This window comes from Nyctibius grandis, chromosome 16 (genome assembly GCF_013368605.1).
Source record: "Nyctibius grandis isolate bNycGra1 chromosome 16, bNycGra1.pri, whole genome shotgun sequence".
Classification (NCBI taxonomy): Eukaryota; Metazoa; Chordata; class Aves; order Nyctibiiformes; family Nyctibiidae; genus Nyctibius; species Nyctibius grandis.
Genome location: NC_090673.1, coordinates 11520802 through 11536989, shown reverse-complemented (window position 1 = coordinate 11536989; position 16188 = coordinate 11520802). Strand labels below are relative to the sequence as shown.

At 47.7% G+C, this 16188-nt stretch overlaps 1 protein-coding gene across 1 annotated transcript; it reads right to left on the bottom strand.

Moving 5' to 3' along the window:
* Nucleotides 1-972: 972 nt before the first annotated feature.
* Nucleotides 973-15170, bottom strand: DOLPP1 (dolichyldiphosphatase 1). Its single transcript, XM_068414172.1, has 8 exons — nt 15093-15170; nt 7439-7539; nt 5719-5803; nt 5353-5452; nt 4403-4501; nt 2928-3056; nt 2056-2145; nt 973-1388 (listed from the first exon to the last, which is right to left on the bottom strand). Exons 1-8 carry the CDS (start codon nt 15166-15168, stop codon nt 1352-1354), a joined length of 717 nt encoding a protein of 238 aa, XP_068270273.1. The 5' UTR covers nt 15169-15170; the 3' UTR covers nt 973-1351.
* Nucleotides 15171-16188: the final 1018 nt, after the last annotated feature.

The window sequence follows — 16188 nt, the reverse complement described above, 5'->3', positions numbered from 1 at the left end:
CCGGCCAAACGAGGAACCACAACGGAAGAAGGATGGAAAGCAAAACTCGCTTGTAGGAGTTCGGCGTTCAAGGTTACTACAGCGGAACCCCAACCAAGCCACTGCAACAACTGCAGGAGTCTCTGCTAGGATAAGCTCCCTACTTCAGCTCACAGTTGGATACTAACAGGACTCCAAGAAATAATTCAGACAGCAGCTGAGCTACTTATTAGTCATTTGCCTCATTACTCATTTATGGTTGTCACTTTGTTCATTCTTAAAAATCCCTCCCTTAAGCTTTAACAGAAAAAAAATTAAAAATCCAGTGCTTAAGACAGAGACTAGCAACTGAATTTTGTTAAGGCTTTCGGCTGACTCTTACTGGAGCACAGCACTGCTTATAACCAGTGGGCTTTCTAGTGCCATCGGTAGCACGCTCAGTACGACAACAGAAGCTGTACAGATCACAGCGACCCTGAGGTAATAAAAGTATAAAGGAAGAGATGGAAGAAACGTGAGATATGTATGATAATCTTGCCACCTAGAAGAGATTCTGAGAACGACACTCTTGCTAATTACACAACAGGAGCAGCAGTGGAAAAAAAACATAGTCAGTATATTTCCGTTTTTCCTTTGTTTTACACACACCCTCCCCTTCACGGTATCCGTGCAGGCTTCCCCGCAGAACCGTCACTAGTGTTAAAAATCAGATCTTCAGTCTGTCTTTCCATCTGTACAAAGTGCAGTTGGAACTGATCTTGATCTCCCAAACTGGCTGCAGAAAGGAAAGGAAGCCTTCCTCTCCATTCTGCCTAGGTCACCCCATCCTAGCTCCCCTCCCTCCTAAGAAGTTTTTAAAAATTAAAAGCCCTAATTAAGCATCATCAACTTGAGATTAGTTTTGTCATCTTCTTCCAAAAAGAAAAACCCGAACAAGAAACAAAAACAAAACACACAATCAATGCCTCACCCACCCCAAAAACAATAGTTCCATTTAAAAAAATAAATAAATAGTGTGTATATTTCATGCTGAAAAAAAAAAAAAAAGGTCACAGAAAGGATTCATTTTTGGTTTCCCTCCCCCAAACATGACACCAGGCGTTTTCTCCCCCCTCCCCTGACGTAGACACGATGGTACATTCCAACCAGCAATGTGCATCTGTGTTGAAAATGAGTTTCTCCTCCTGCACAGTCCCACATGCATCAGGGAGCATCCAGCTAGCTGCTAAAGCAGAGCAAAGGCTTTCAGGTTTTGGGTATGGTCCCTGCCTGTTCCTTTGGTCCGTCTGTTAAAAGGCTCCTCGCTGCTCCCAGGTCGCTGCTCTTGCCCGTCTCCAGTAAAACGTGCACTCTGGTCCCCACGCGTCCCGAGTCACTGGAGCTTCGTACCCAGCTTGCGCTGTCTGTTTCTGCAACGGCAACACAGGGCGGAGGGTGAGAGGTGGCCCCAACCCTCTCACCAGGTATTGCAGCAAACCAGGGGGCAAAAGACAGGAGGGTTGAAGTAAGGCTCTGCTTAGCTCCACACAAAAATAAAGGTGCCCCTACCATGCTCTACAGGGACATCAGTCCTTCCGCCTCTTCACAGCCCTAGAACATCCACCACATCTTAAGTGTGCACAGCTCACATGTGGATGCAATATTACAAACAGACATTGGAAGGGGCTGCCCAGGGAGGTGGTGGAGTCACCATCTCTGGAGGGCTTTAAGAAAAGCCTGGACATGGCACTTAGTGCCCTGGTCTAGTTGCCATGGTGGTGTCAGGGCAATGGTTGGACTCGATGATCCCAGAGGGCTCTTCCAACCTGACTGATTCTGTGATTCTGTGAAATAACTGCTTGCAAAGAACACGGGCTAGGGAGCTGAAATACCAGCTATTTACATGAAACATTCTTTAATACCAAACACTCCCCAGCAGACTCACCTTCCAGATGCAGCAGGTAACCCACAACTTGGTATTTCTTTACTCTGCACTATTCTACCCACAGCAGCTATCTACACATTAGAGAATAAATTAACAACTACATCTGACAAGTCAAACCAGCTACAGCTCCTCCACCCCCCAATAAAACTTACCTTGCCTCTGCTCTCGTGACTGTGTATTCAAACCACAGGATGTTAGGAATGAGGCTGGTATCTCGGATTAAGAAGAACTCTGAAATTGGCCTGGAAATGGACAAGGTGGTGGAAAGGGGGAAATTAATTGGACTTTTTCTCCACCAAAATTTTGATCAAAATAACAAAATAGCATAAAGACTGCTCCAAGCTTTACATTACCATTCTATTACCCTTCAGTCTGGGAAAGGAGCTACTTGCTAAATTTCAACAAAAACCCCAAACTTATTGTTTTTTTTCTTTCCTTATACAATGCTTCCAGACGACATTACATGTAAATGGCTTTGCAATTTCACTAGGTCATCAGAGATTCATTACGAAAGGTCTGCTCTGCTTGAAAAGCTTCTCCAGCATTCTGCCACACCTCCCAACTTTAGTAGGGCTTTACAAACCCAACAGTTGCTTAAACTTCCTCTCTCCCCCACCCATATCAGGCAAGGATGTATGATCCTTTGTATATGCATGCACAAGAACACACAGAGGGACAAGTAGGTTACTCAACAGTCAGTATGTAAAACTGGAACAGGACCCAGGAATTCTCATGTCTAACATCTGTAACAGATGGTTCACAGAAGTCTGAGCAGCCCATTTACAGTCAGGGCTTGCATAGCTACAACTAAAATTTTAGAGACTACAGTATCTTTATGTTTGTTTTGCTTCAGATGCAAGGTACAATTTTTACACCAATTGAAGACAAAAATTTTCTTTTGCCAGGTAGTTCTACTCCACCTGTGTTACCAGCTCATTGCAAGGGACTCATTTAATGAGCAACACAGCAATCCACAGAATGCAAACTTGCAGGAATAAAACCTCCACAGAACAGAGAGACTTACCATGCAGCTATCCTTGGGAAGAGAGGAGTTAGTATCTCTTGTGTGAAGGCAAACCAGGCTATGGCCATAATGCTGCCTGCCACACCTCCGTATAAGACTTGGCTCCAGGTGTGGTAAAGCAAATAAACCCTGCAGTGGAAGAGAAGAGTCACCAGACAGGCTTTAAAACAAGAGGAGGCACGACTCAAGGGCTGATGCTTCACTGGACCCTCAGACATTCTGAGCAAGTTATCCTCCAGGTGTTAAAAGTAGAAATCTTACTTTTTTCATTAGAAAGCTGGCAAAAAAAAGTGGGGAAAAAACTGGGGAAAACTCTCTTCCCTGCTACAGCAGTTTCAGCTTAGAGCACTTCTAGTTTGAGCTTAACTCAATAACCCTCCACATTCTTCTTCATAGATCTTCAGATTAGCTGAACTATTGCTGTTGGTTCCCACGAGAGACTTTTCCAAAGCCAGGAACAGGACAAGTCCCCTCCGAGCCCCCAAAGCTGGGGCTTAAAGGCTTTTAAGAACATAGGCAGCATTTTTGTTATGATTTTGCTGCTCCCAAATGTGAGAGCGTGAAGGCTGCACTCCCACAGCGTGCTTGCTGTGACTGCAGCCGCTCAGAACGCTGTATTAATGGTCTGTTAAGTTATCCGTGCACACGAGAGACAGGAGTCACAGTCAAAATTCTTTTCACCCATATATCATAAAGCCACTAAGATCATCTTATCTGACCCTCTGCCTAGCACAGGCCACCAGATTTCCTCAAATTAATTTTTATTTCAATTAGGCCATAGATCTCGTATGAAATGGTCCTGTCAGAATTTTAAAAATAACCAGTAATAAGGAATCAGCTCTAGTTTAGAGTTAACTGTGCCAACAGATTGATTACTTTCCTGTTGAAAACGTGGCCTTATATCTAGTCTGAATTTGTCTGGTTTCCAATCACTGGAGCTCATTTTTTATGTGTGTGTGTGTGTATACATATTTTTTTAAAATCTACTAAAGTGAAAAAAATCATTATCAACATTTCATTGTCTTTATTCATTTTAATACAACTAAATCTTGCAAGTCAAACAGCTGTAAATGTTTTTATTAACTAACGCTCAAGCAAAACAATCAGATTGATCAACTGTAGCCATCCACATGCTGCAGATGCTGGTGGCCAAGGCATGGTGCAACGCTTTCATGATTAGTGCTGGCAAGAGGGCGAGGCAGTGAGGCTGGAGCGTGGCAATGGAGCCGATGGGGGATCGGTACAAGCTCAGCTGATCTGGGGGTTTAGAAATGCTTCTGTGAAGCACCACACATGTAGCACCTTTGCTTATTTGAAGGGTCTCATGGCAACACAGCAACTTCGGCAAAGCTCTGACTTGTACAATGCAGTCGTCGAGAATTAGGTCAGAAATGCAGGATAAGGAATGACAGGTCTGCTGGCTGTTAAAGGCCACAGGACTGTATGAGAGCATAAGACAAACAATTGCTCCATACCTACTATATGAGACTAGCAAAGCCACTGTGACGAGGCAGATGGACAGCACATGTCGCCATAGTAAATCCAGAAACCTCGCATTGTTTGTTTGGTGCATTCTGAAAGAGATGGAGAGCCATTAGCACAGTGGCAGGGAGCTGAGCAGTCCTTATCTCTGTTCTCACTATCTCCGAAACCCTAGGAAAGCTCTACTCCAGTGGGGTCCCGGGCAGCTCGATACCATCCCAGCAGCAATCTGTCCCACTGGCAGCAGTTACAGGAAGGCAGAAAGCCACACTTCTCCCTCTCCAACTGTTAACAGGGGTTGCTGTGATGGAAGGCAGAATGCTTACAATAACTGCAGCTGATGTGAAAGGCACATGCTGAGCGTATACAACAGGGAGCCAAGACGTCAGAGTCCCTCCATTGTCCACAAAGATAGAAGGAACTGTGAGTTTTGTCTTCCTCCACACGTGGAGCCACAAGACAGAGCCATGCCCCAGCGAGAATTTCAGAGAAGCACAGCACAGCATGTAAAACCAGTACTTGGTCAGGGAGATGAACTAGAAGGTCATGCAAGGAGGCAACAGGTATTACCTAAAAGATTGCAGACAACCCCACTGACAAAACTGAGTAGACACACGAGAAAGCAGCTCTTCTTTCCTCCTCCCTATTCCCTCCCCTCTTCCCTCACACTGGTGGATCACCACAGCTTAGAAAAAGCAAATCAGGAGACCTGTATGCAGACAGGCATAGGAGGCCCACCCGCACCCTTCAGGTTTCAGCAATGGTAACTACAGTCCTACATTCAGATTGAGATAGACATGCTTCATCCACCCTCGCCACAGTCAATTGTGCAGTTCCTCAGGTTTAATGCCATCATGCCACTGAAGTGGCACACAGGGAGGGAGCCATCTATTTCAGGTGTTTCAACATAATTAACAGCCAAAACCTGACATTGAATTTTTACCTTAAATAAAGGAACAGAAAGGAATAGACAGAGAAAAACCACATGAATTGGGAGTGGCTGGACGGCATCCCATATTTTGTGGTCACTGTTGAATGGGCTTCTGGGAAGAGAAGAAGAAAGAGTACGGTCAAGGTCTACTCTGTACATAGCAGCTGGAATGCTCCAGATGTGAAGCCAGACCACTCTGCTGGAGTATGTGCACATGAGTTCACAGGACACGTCTGCTCGGATGGCTCTGCCAGCCTTCTTACACCCAAACATCCAAAGCCAACATGAGGCAAAGGGGAAAACACCCTCTAACCCCCCACAGTTAGCATTCCACGCAAAACTCAACCAACACCATGACACCGACGGGCCAAACCATACCTTCGCAGGGCCGAGGCTCCCGGATTACATTTTTTATTAACCAGTTCACTCCCTCGTTGAATGCCAGCCCTCCCAAGAAAGAGATCTGTGAAGGCAAGACAACTGTGTCATCCTATCTAAAAGATCCATCTACTCTGTTGAGAAAACCCCAAATTGTATGTTTCTAATTTTCTTTTTTGACTACTAGAGTTAGAATCAATGGCTTCTAAATTCTCTACCCAAGAAGAAAAGTGTTTCTTTTTCAGCCCACTTTGTGTATTTGGCAACACATCGTGTATATGCAGCTTTTCAGCAGATGATACACAGCAAGAAACAAAAGTGACACTGTATAGCAGTTCTGTTAGCACACTTCCACCAGCGAGCATAGGAAGTGACATTTTTTAACAGGGCAGGTTTTAAGGGATTGTCTTTCCCCGACAACCAACAGGGGGAGTGCCCATACTGTTATTTGGGTAAAGAACTTAAAACCGTGACTTTTTAGGCTTTCTGGCTTCTCCCTCTATGAATATATTATCATCGAGTTGCTGTCTTCAGTCTGAGATGAAGTCACATTCTGAACTGAGCCAGACTGGTAGCATTTATTCTTACTCTTTAATTCCACAGTCCATACACCTCCCCTAAATCAGTCCTGCTGCTGTGATCACATTCTCAGCTGGTGATGATACTCTGCCTCCTTAACACTCAGTCCCATTCCAGATGATGAAGCAATTTTTCACTCTGTGTCCTGAGCTAGGGGTCAGGCTGCTGCAAGTCAGCCAGCGTCCCTCTCCAGCTCAGTGGTGACTTCCCACATAAAGAACTGGGAATCATCCTCAGCACTTGTCTCATTACTAACACTTAACAAGCCCCTGTATTCAAAAACAACTATGAATCTGTGCAATAGGTATTCCAGCTTATTCTTTCTTTTGGGTCAACAAGAAACCTTTGGGTTGCCAAAACTTAACAGCTGTCTCTCCGAGCTGGCATCTGCTTAATAACCTACAAGTCCCATCCCCAGGTCCCTTGAGCCACTGGTTCCCATGACACCACGGTCCTATATTAGAAATCTGCTGCCCAAAACCTTTCACTGGCCCCTATTTTATCTGTTTACTGAGGGCAAATGTTACAAGAGGTCTATATCTGCTAAAGGGAATTTATCCATGACACTGATTCCCAACTACCTGTCAGAACAGACAGAAAGCATCAGGTATTACAGAAATCTGGGCAGAAGCAAGTCTCTTCTGTGTCTGGTATTCGATTCACAGCTGGGAAGCAGCCCTTAGAGACAGATCCCCTCCCTTGGGAATCTGTAGGTTTTATCTGGTATCCCCTTTTCTGCCTCAGTAGTTCAAAGAAAGCACATCCTGCGGAGTTACAGACACCGCCTCCCGCATATGCTGCCCATCTTGGAAGAACCTAGTAGGGCTATAATCCTACTGGATCTTGGGAGTGTTCCCACTCTGCAACAGCATTCTTTAGCTCCTCAGACATCTCCCTCAATGTTTTTGGACAGATAATGCCCAAAACATACCACAGAGTAACAGAAGAGTCAGCAAAGGCTAAGCAGTCTTTTAACCTGGAACAGGTGATAAGTGTCTCCTGCTGTTCTTTGACAGCAGGATCACCTCACCTAAGCTTGCTCTTTAAAAAGGGAAAGAGAAGTGTGAATGCAGGAGCACCAGGTGACAAAGGAAAATACTTTTGTCATACAGAGAAGCTGGGAAGGGAGAGAAGGACTCACCGTGTGAAGCTCTCTCTTGAATATGATGAGTGTTACAAAGCCAACAATAATGAATATTGGACCAAGACTCAAATAAGCTAAGAGCTGACCAGAGAAATCACCTAGGGAAACAAACAAGAGAAACAAATCAGTTTGAACTTCACAGGTACTTGCCTGCCACCAGAGCATGGCTCAGCTGGTGCCCTGATTCACTGGGAGCAGAGGGGCAAACCCAGCAGTGCAGCAAGTCTCCACTTTGCAGAGTGACTACTGCTGCTCCAGCCCGGGGGGAGCCGAGGCAAGGAAGACAGCAGTGCTTACAAGCAGGGTCAAAAGCAGGGATGAGAGGAGCTTGGCATCATTCAGCAGAGATTACTGCCAGCCAATTTACAACAATGACCATGGGTGTGGGCCCAGAGTCACTTTAATCCAACATAAGCAGAGGCTGCTGAAACAGAGGCAGCGTCTTTCCCTCCTCCTCATTCATATCGCCTCCCTGTGCCAGCAATTACCAGCAAACACTCCCCAAACAACTCCTTTCCCACTCCCTTACTAAAATGAGTTAGTTTTCAGCTGGATCAGCTCCCTAATCTGTCTCACCATGTGTGTGCATGAACACTAGCATTAGCGAAACAGAGGGGGGGGGAAATAAATAGCTAAACACAGCGGGAGATTAAGGGGAAAAAAAGGAGACTCTACTTTTTAACCAGTAGCCCACTTGTATCACACTGAAGTGACTTTGGGCCTCCAGCCCAAATACCTAACAGACTAATTATACCCCAGGAAGAACTGGGGAGCAGCAACAGGACCTCACAAAGAGGGTCATAAGGTACCTCAAAACCTTTATCCAGAACTATCACAGACACAGAAAAAGGCAAACAACAGTAAAGAGCACCTGTGTGTTTTGATCTAAGTTTCTCTTGCCTCTGTTCCCTGAAAAAGGACACGTACAAAAGTATTTGGAGAGAAGATGTCAGCATAAATTCAGAGGAAACAAAAAACTACCAGAGTAATTTTCCTCCAAGACCAGCAATTGACAGTGGGAGAGCAAGAACTATCTACTAGAGAATCTTCAGACAGCAGTCACTGCAAAAGCGCGGTATGAACCCAGAGAGCGACTCAAGACAGGGTACTTTCTACACTGGTTCTCAGACTAGCTCTTCTCCATCCCATCACTGAACACAAAAGGATCAGCCCCCACATAAATTTATCCTTCCTGCCTCCTCTCAAAAGGAAACAGGATGCCTCTGCAAGGCTGAGCATTGGACTCATTCCTAGATCAATTCCACTGCAGGATACTGAGTCTCTCCAGCCCACGCACCCATGTTTTAAAACAGCACTTGGCAAAATGGACTTTAACCTCAGCCTCTGAATACTGGAACTGATAAAAAAAAAGTTATTGCACTGCTACAAAGTTCATGCTGCTGATGTTATTGCCACATAGTTGTGGTTCCATCAGGTACAGTGCACAGATCCCTCTTGAATTCCAGACTGGGTTAAATTTGGGAACCAGCAACATCATCAGCAAGGGTTACTTGCAGGAGTTTTAGTTTGCAGCACCAGTGAAATTCAGAAGAGTTGGAGGACAAAACCCCCAAGAACACTGGATTTTCACTGAAGTGAGGTTCCATTTTGTTTTTAACCTAAAAAGTGTCAGAAGATACTGAATTTGAAGCTTTTCTCACACCATATGGCAGGTTTGCTTTGCATCAGGTGGGTTCCACATGCTCCCAAAGCAGAACAGCAATGGATTACGGTGAGGCAAAGTGGATGTAAGTGACAGCATCAGTCACCTGGCAATAGAGAATCGAGCCCCTTATGGTTTTACATAAACCAAAAGCTCTGAAGAAAATGAATCCCATCTTAAATGATGAGGGAATTCATGAGACAAGCCACCAGACAATCAGAACTCCCCTGAAAGCTTTAGGAATACTTTCCAATAGTCTCAGTCCTAGTGTTATCAACTGAAGACAGCTCATCATCACCGTGTTTCAGATCGTTCACTCTGTTAATCCACGGTACAGAAAGGCTTAGCACTTCAAGACTAAAAGCCGTAATTCTGTCAAGTAGAAACCAAACCAGATTATTTATCTTCTCAGGGGTTTCTCTTTCTTGTGCAGATGGTGCACAAGGAAGTAGTCTTTTAATTTAAATAGCATCAGCAGTACCAAACTCAAGATCCTCCATTCTGTTACATGATAACACACCCAATAAATCCCTCAGACTTCACCGGCACAACCCACACTTGAACCAGAAACCATCGCTCCCAGGTGCTGCCTGCAGGCAGAGTACCGAGTCCTTTACTCAGACCTTAACACAATCGCTCCCCAAACATTTCAGCTGTCCATTTAAAACAGAACAGAGATAGCATTAATAATATTCCATATTACTGTGGCTAACAGCAATCACGCAGCATCCCATTCCGAAGCCGCTCTTTGTAGAGGAGGAGGCACATAAACGGCTGCGCACTAACTGAAGGCAGCACTTCTGCTGTGCCCTGGGAGCTCAGCAATGCCATCTCAACCGTACCCGCTAGATTAGCGGTTCAAGGCAGAGCTGCGCTACCTAAACCAGCTCCGAAACGACTGGAAACCCCCAGTGAACGGGGCAAAGCCAGCTCCGAGAGAAAGGCCGGCACTGGACACCACACATCCAGCCCGGGGCCGCAGAGCATCGTTACCGGGGTCGCTCCGATCTACTCTCACGCTCCAGTGAGCTCAGAGGCATATTCCCAGGGAAAGGGGCTTGCAGGAGAGCGAAGAAGCTGAAGTCCAGGCAGATCCAGCACCCCCACCACAACCTTTTTATAAAAATTCATTTTTCTTCATTTTACTAAACTGGGGAATTTTAAAGCAATTCCTCCAACCAGTAAGAACAGAGACAAAACCTCTGGAAGAGTGCAAAAGGAAAATCTATTTAATATACAGCTTGGGTTTTGTTTTAAATCCTGCTTTTTTAAAGTCCAGCCTTTCCTGGACATCATTTGGGGCTCAAGATGCAAAAATAAAGAACCCAACTACCTCATTTTTAGGCACCCAAGAGATAAACAGGTGAAACACTATATATAGCTCAGAAGCACGCTGTTTTTTTTTCCAGCCTTCATTCAGCATCTTTCTGCTCCAATTCAACATTTTACCCAGCATTCTTTCAGTGGAAATATCCAAGCTTTACCACTTTAGCTTAACCTGTATATAATGTAAAAATGCGACTCAACAGCACTCTAACCACATCCTACCGCACGATCGAGCTTTACCACCGCCACCGCCGCTTCCTATTGAAGCATCTATTTGTGGCACTGCTGCTGCTCGTGTGTTCTCGACTCAATGCACGTGTGCAAGTTGCACAGACAACATGTGGTGTACGTGTGTCACGTGCATTTACACCAGTAAATATTCATGATGGATCGTCATTTCCTCTACTTGCGCATATCCCCATAATCACAAGCTGTGGGACAGTAAAAATATCTTCAGGAGGCTTTAAATTATGGCCTAAAAGGCACATGTCAGACGTGAAACTTCTGCAGGAAGATTAAATATAAACCCCTGCATTAAAGAAGCCAAACAACTGAATGGTATCTGCTGCTTTCAACAGATACGAAATGAGCCCTGACTGGCGAGCTACACCCTGAACAGAAACCACAGCAAGGGTTATCAGAACAGACATTCCCCTAGGAGCAACACGTGCTGATACTGAACAGCACCGAGACCTGCTGAGCCAAAGTACGCACACAGCACGAGCACCTTTGCTCCGACGCGCCTCTGCACCCAGGGGCTGGTTCTGCCTCTCCAGCTCTGCCTGCAGCAAACACCCTCCACAACCGAGCAGATTCTCTGTCACTCTGCAGAGAAAGGGTTTGGCACACCATGGTTATCTCCTTAAAGAATTTGTCCAACGAGAGAAGAGCAGTTCCAGAAAGTCCCAGAGCTTTAAGAATCCCAGCTGCACTGAAGAGAGGAAGTTTTTTTCTTTTCTCTAAATAATAATAAAAAAAAACACCAAACAAACCAGGAACTCAATGTTTCTCCAGTGAAACTCACCCTACAGCAGGAAGTCCCTGAAGATGAGTTTTAAGTCTGCAACACAAAGTCATCCCATGCAAAGCAACGCACACGGGTAAAAACAACCCTAATTATACACACGACAGGATTTAATTCAGTTGTTATCAAACAAAAAACCCTCGGGCTTAGCGTGAGCCGATACCTTCAGAGGAGTATCCACTGCTCTGCATCAGTCAAAAAGGCAAGAAGAGTATTTTTAAGGGCAAACCAAAAGTTACTGTTACAGAACTACAAAAATTTATTATGCGATTCTGGTGTCACCATCTAAAAAGGGACAGTAAAGACAGAAAAGGCAAATAGGAAGGGGACAAAATAACAAGCATGAAACTGCAGCCACTCAGAAAATACCAAGTAACTCAGATTTTCAGCTGAAAAAGGAAAACAGAGGATACGACAGTTCTACGAAATCATGAATTATATGGAGAAATGAACAGCAAACATTTGTGACCTCTCACTGCATACGAGGGAGAGTGTGTTTGATGAATCACTGAGCAGTGGACTTAAAGCAGAAAAGAAACAACAATCACATTAAGTTACACAGCTCGGTGCCAAAGATACTGTGAGATCCCAGGCGGAAATGGGCTCAGAGAGCAATTAGACATATCCAGAGTATAGCTTTTATATATACATCAAAGGGCTTAACAGCCCTGATGCAATCACCAGCTGATTACTGGAAGCCGTACAGAAGAAGGATTATTCCTGCCTACCTGCCAGCAACCCGACACTCTGCCAGATCATTCCTTGGTCTCACCAAAGTACAGTTGCTGATATAAAAAGCTCCAGGACCAAGCACTTCTGAAAGCAATATCAGGACAGTATTTGTAAAGATTGTCCTCTTCAGCAGCACGCTTTAACACACTGTCAGGTAACACCGCCATTGTTGGTTTCTTCTCCTGATGTTTGATCTTGACATTTACTATCAGCAATTTTTCGGTTAGGTTTCCAAGACCCCATTACTCAGAGCAGTTTGCAGTTGCCTACTACAGCTTTCATCCACTGTTTCTCATTTGATCTTGCTCAAAGTTGACATCGCAGAAAGCCCCAGAGAACTGAGCAGCCACACGAGCAGTAAGGATGAGTGTCTGGTGTTTTTCACTGTGTTGCTATTGATAAGGAAACATTAGGTAACGACAGAGAGGACGAGCACCCTTCTGGAGACACCTCTCCCCTTCACAATTACAAGCAAAAGCCCAATAATGGGCCTCCTCTGCCAGACAGAAATGAGCAGTGACTGCTTTTCACCTGGTCACAGCGAGAGGGACCATCACTCTCAGCAGATGGAAGCTGGGATGACAGCAGTTCTGCGCTGGAAGTCTTTAAAGACAGGAGATGTTAAGAGCTGACTGCCACAGCACACTCCACACCAGACCAGCAGCCTCTGGGACCAGCCAAGAGCAAGAGATGTTTGCCACTCAACCCTGTACAACATGCCAAGACAGTTTAATAATTTATGCCGATAAAAGCAGGATCTATTTCTCATTCTGACCCCTCTCTATCAGCACAAGGCTACATTAACTCCCCTGTGCTGAGCATACTGCCAACATCACTATTTTATAAATACACATTATCCAGCAGCTTTATGGACCTGCACTTAAGCTGTACACAGACAGAATGTAAACAGCTTTCTAAATAAAGTTAGAGCACTTCCCAAATCCAGGTAAAAGTATCAGATCTACCAACTCACTGCAACTCATTTTTCTAGACCAAAATAAATTAAGAACAACTTTTGCACCTCCAGCTGTTTTCACGTTTTAGTCCTTCATCTCCACTTTACAGGCTTCCATAATTATATATTTTATCCAAGACAAACACAGTGTTCATCCCCTCAATGCATAACCCTAATCTCGGTGGTGATCTGCCCCTTCCACACAATCATCTTCTCCATTTGCCTGTATAAAAGCACTCAACGGAGAGAGAAAATAATCACGTTATGTCACATTCTTTAAGGTCTGACAGATAACCCTTGTGCAGCAGTTTTAACCACCTTCATTTCCCAAACCAACCCCACAAACAGGGCACAGGACGCTCTGTGCATACTGCCAGGTTCAGATACGGAGGTGAGATACACAGATGAATGTAGCACTGCTACTGGAAACATTATTCCCCCATCTCCCCCAGACTCTCACATTAATATATTTGAGAAGGGGGACAGCAGAAGAACTGACAGGGTGAAGGAAAATGCAAGACCAAAGATTGGAAATGCCAATTTTTCATATAAAGTATCACTGAAAACCACAAAAGTGCCACACTGCGGGGGCGGGGGCAAGGAATAATGTATTTCCAGCACCAGATCTTTTCAGTGTTGTCACATTTCAGGTCTTCTGGCTAAATGGGTACTTTCAACCCAGAAGATCCCTACGCACTTTAGAAGCTTTAGGTATTGCACTACTGAGAGGAGCTTTCACCAGGAACTAAAATCCAGCTCTTGAAACAGGACATAGAGCAACACTTTGTGGCAAGTTAGGGACTTGCTCGGAGAACTAGCAATACTGAGAACAGTGTTAACAGCAAATCTGGATTTTCACCAGACTGTCAATAATAACACTGTGACACTTCACGTCCTGGTTTTTCTATTATCTTTGATTACAATAAGCAGCTAAAAAAGAATAGTTTTTCTACCTCACCCAAAACCAGCACAGCGTAAAGCACCTGAAGAGGAGCTCCTGAAGACCCGAGTTACTAAGGAGACACTGCTTAGACAGCTGCTGGCTGAACACAGACCCATTCGCTCTTGCACACTGGTAGATCAGGGATTCATCCTGCCACAACATGGGCCAGGCTGCTGGCAAGCAGGGCCCCAGGGACACGGCACAGGACCTTCATGACCACACCACTGCCCCAACTGGAACGGCCCGTCCTGCCGGCAGGCACCCACCGCTCCTCACCACTGACTGTGCCCAAACCCACCTCGCCGAGCACCGACCTACAGCAGCCCTGCGCCTGTCGTCCTCCGGCCATTTGCCACAGTGCTGCCTGATCGAAACGGACAGCGGGACCCGCTCCCAGCGCGCCCACAAAAGCCGCCCGGCAGCCAAGCCCACCTCAGGGGCAGCCAAGCCCTGCCACGGCACAGCGCCCGGGGTGCCACCAGGGAACACCGGGGCCAGCTGGCCCCGTGACACGCCAAGTCAGACCCCCAGCATCAACCCCGACACCCCACAGCAGGGCAGGGAGGGGACGCCCAGCCACACCACACCGCTGCGGGGTGGCAGCGGGGCTGCGGGGTGGGGCCCGCACCTCGAGGCCCAGGGGCAGCCGCACACGGCCAGGCACGCCCGGGGGCTGCAGAGGGGGGCGAGGCAGGGGTGTGGAGAGCGGAGGGTGCCAAGGGAGGGCAGGCCCGGCCCCGGGGCTCCCCCCGTCCCCCCCCACCGCCCGGCGCCTCGCCAGGGCGCACGCGCAGCGCCGAGCCCCCCGCGGCTCACGATCCGGCAGCGAGTCCCACCGCCCCAGCGCGCACGCGCGCCTCGCCGCCCCGGGGCGGCCGCTCAATGGCTCACTATTTGGCAGCTACCAGCCCGGCCCTCTGGGTGCCGTGGGGCTGCGGGCGGGGCCCGCCCAGGCGAGCGGCGCGGCGGCCACCCGGGAGGGCGGCCGGGGGCGAAGCGGAGCGTTACCTGCGGGATACTCGACGTGAGTGAGGGAGACGGGCCGCCACGGCGCGGGGAGCGAGCACTCTCCGACTGCGGCCATCTTACCCGGATACCGGGCCGGGCCCCTGCGGCCAATCGGAGCGCACTTAAGGGGCGGTGCGACCAATGGGCGGGGGCGCGGGGAGCGGCGGCCCAATGACGCTGCGCGGCAGGTGAGGCGCCCGCCAACACACAGCCACCCAATTAAAAATCCAACCCGGGGAGCGGCAGAGCCAATAGCCTACTAGCACCGGTGTCCAATAGGAGGAGGACGCAGGTAGCGGAAAGGCCAATCGAAAGAAAGGCGGGCGTTATTGGCCTTCGTCATTGGCGATAGAGCGATGCGGATTAGCCAATCACCAGCTGCCATTGCCGCCAGCTCTTAGCCAATCAGCTGCGGTGTCGGGGGGCTGAGGAAGGGGCTCGGAGGCGGCTGGGCGGTAAGATGGCCTCCGCTGCCCGCCGCGGGCCCGGGCTGCCCCGGCCGGGACTGCCCGCGGCGGCGCCGCTCCGGAGCCGGGCCGGGCTGGGGCAGCAGCGCCCGCGGGAGGACCCCCCTCACAGCCGGCCCAGCGCCTCACGGCCTCCGGCTGCGCTGCCTGTGTTCCCTGCGCCCACGGGAGGGGTCGGGGCCTGGAGAGGGGCCCTTGGGGGCTGGTGGGCCGAGGAGTTGCTTCCCCCCTAGCCCCACTGTCAATGGATAAAAACCAAACCCTCCTCCTCTCCTGGCACCTTTTTCAAGGGTGATGAGATGTGTTTCGGTGAAGGGCCTGTAGCACAAGTCTTATGAAGAGCGGCTGAGGGAACTGGGGGTGTTCAGCCTGGAGAAAATGAGGCTGAGGGGAGATGTTATCGCTCTCTACAACTGCCTGAAAGGAGGCTGTAGTAAGGCAGGTGTTGGTCTCTTCTCCCAGGTAACAGAGAGAGGACGAGAGGAAACAGCCTCAAGTTGTGCCAGGGGAGGTTTAGATTGGAGATCAGGAAAAATTTCTTCACCGAAAGGGTTGTCAAACACTGGAACAGGCTGCCCAGGGCAGTAGAGAAGTCCCCGTCCCTGGAGGTGTTTAAAAGCCGTGTAGAT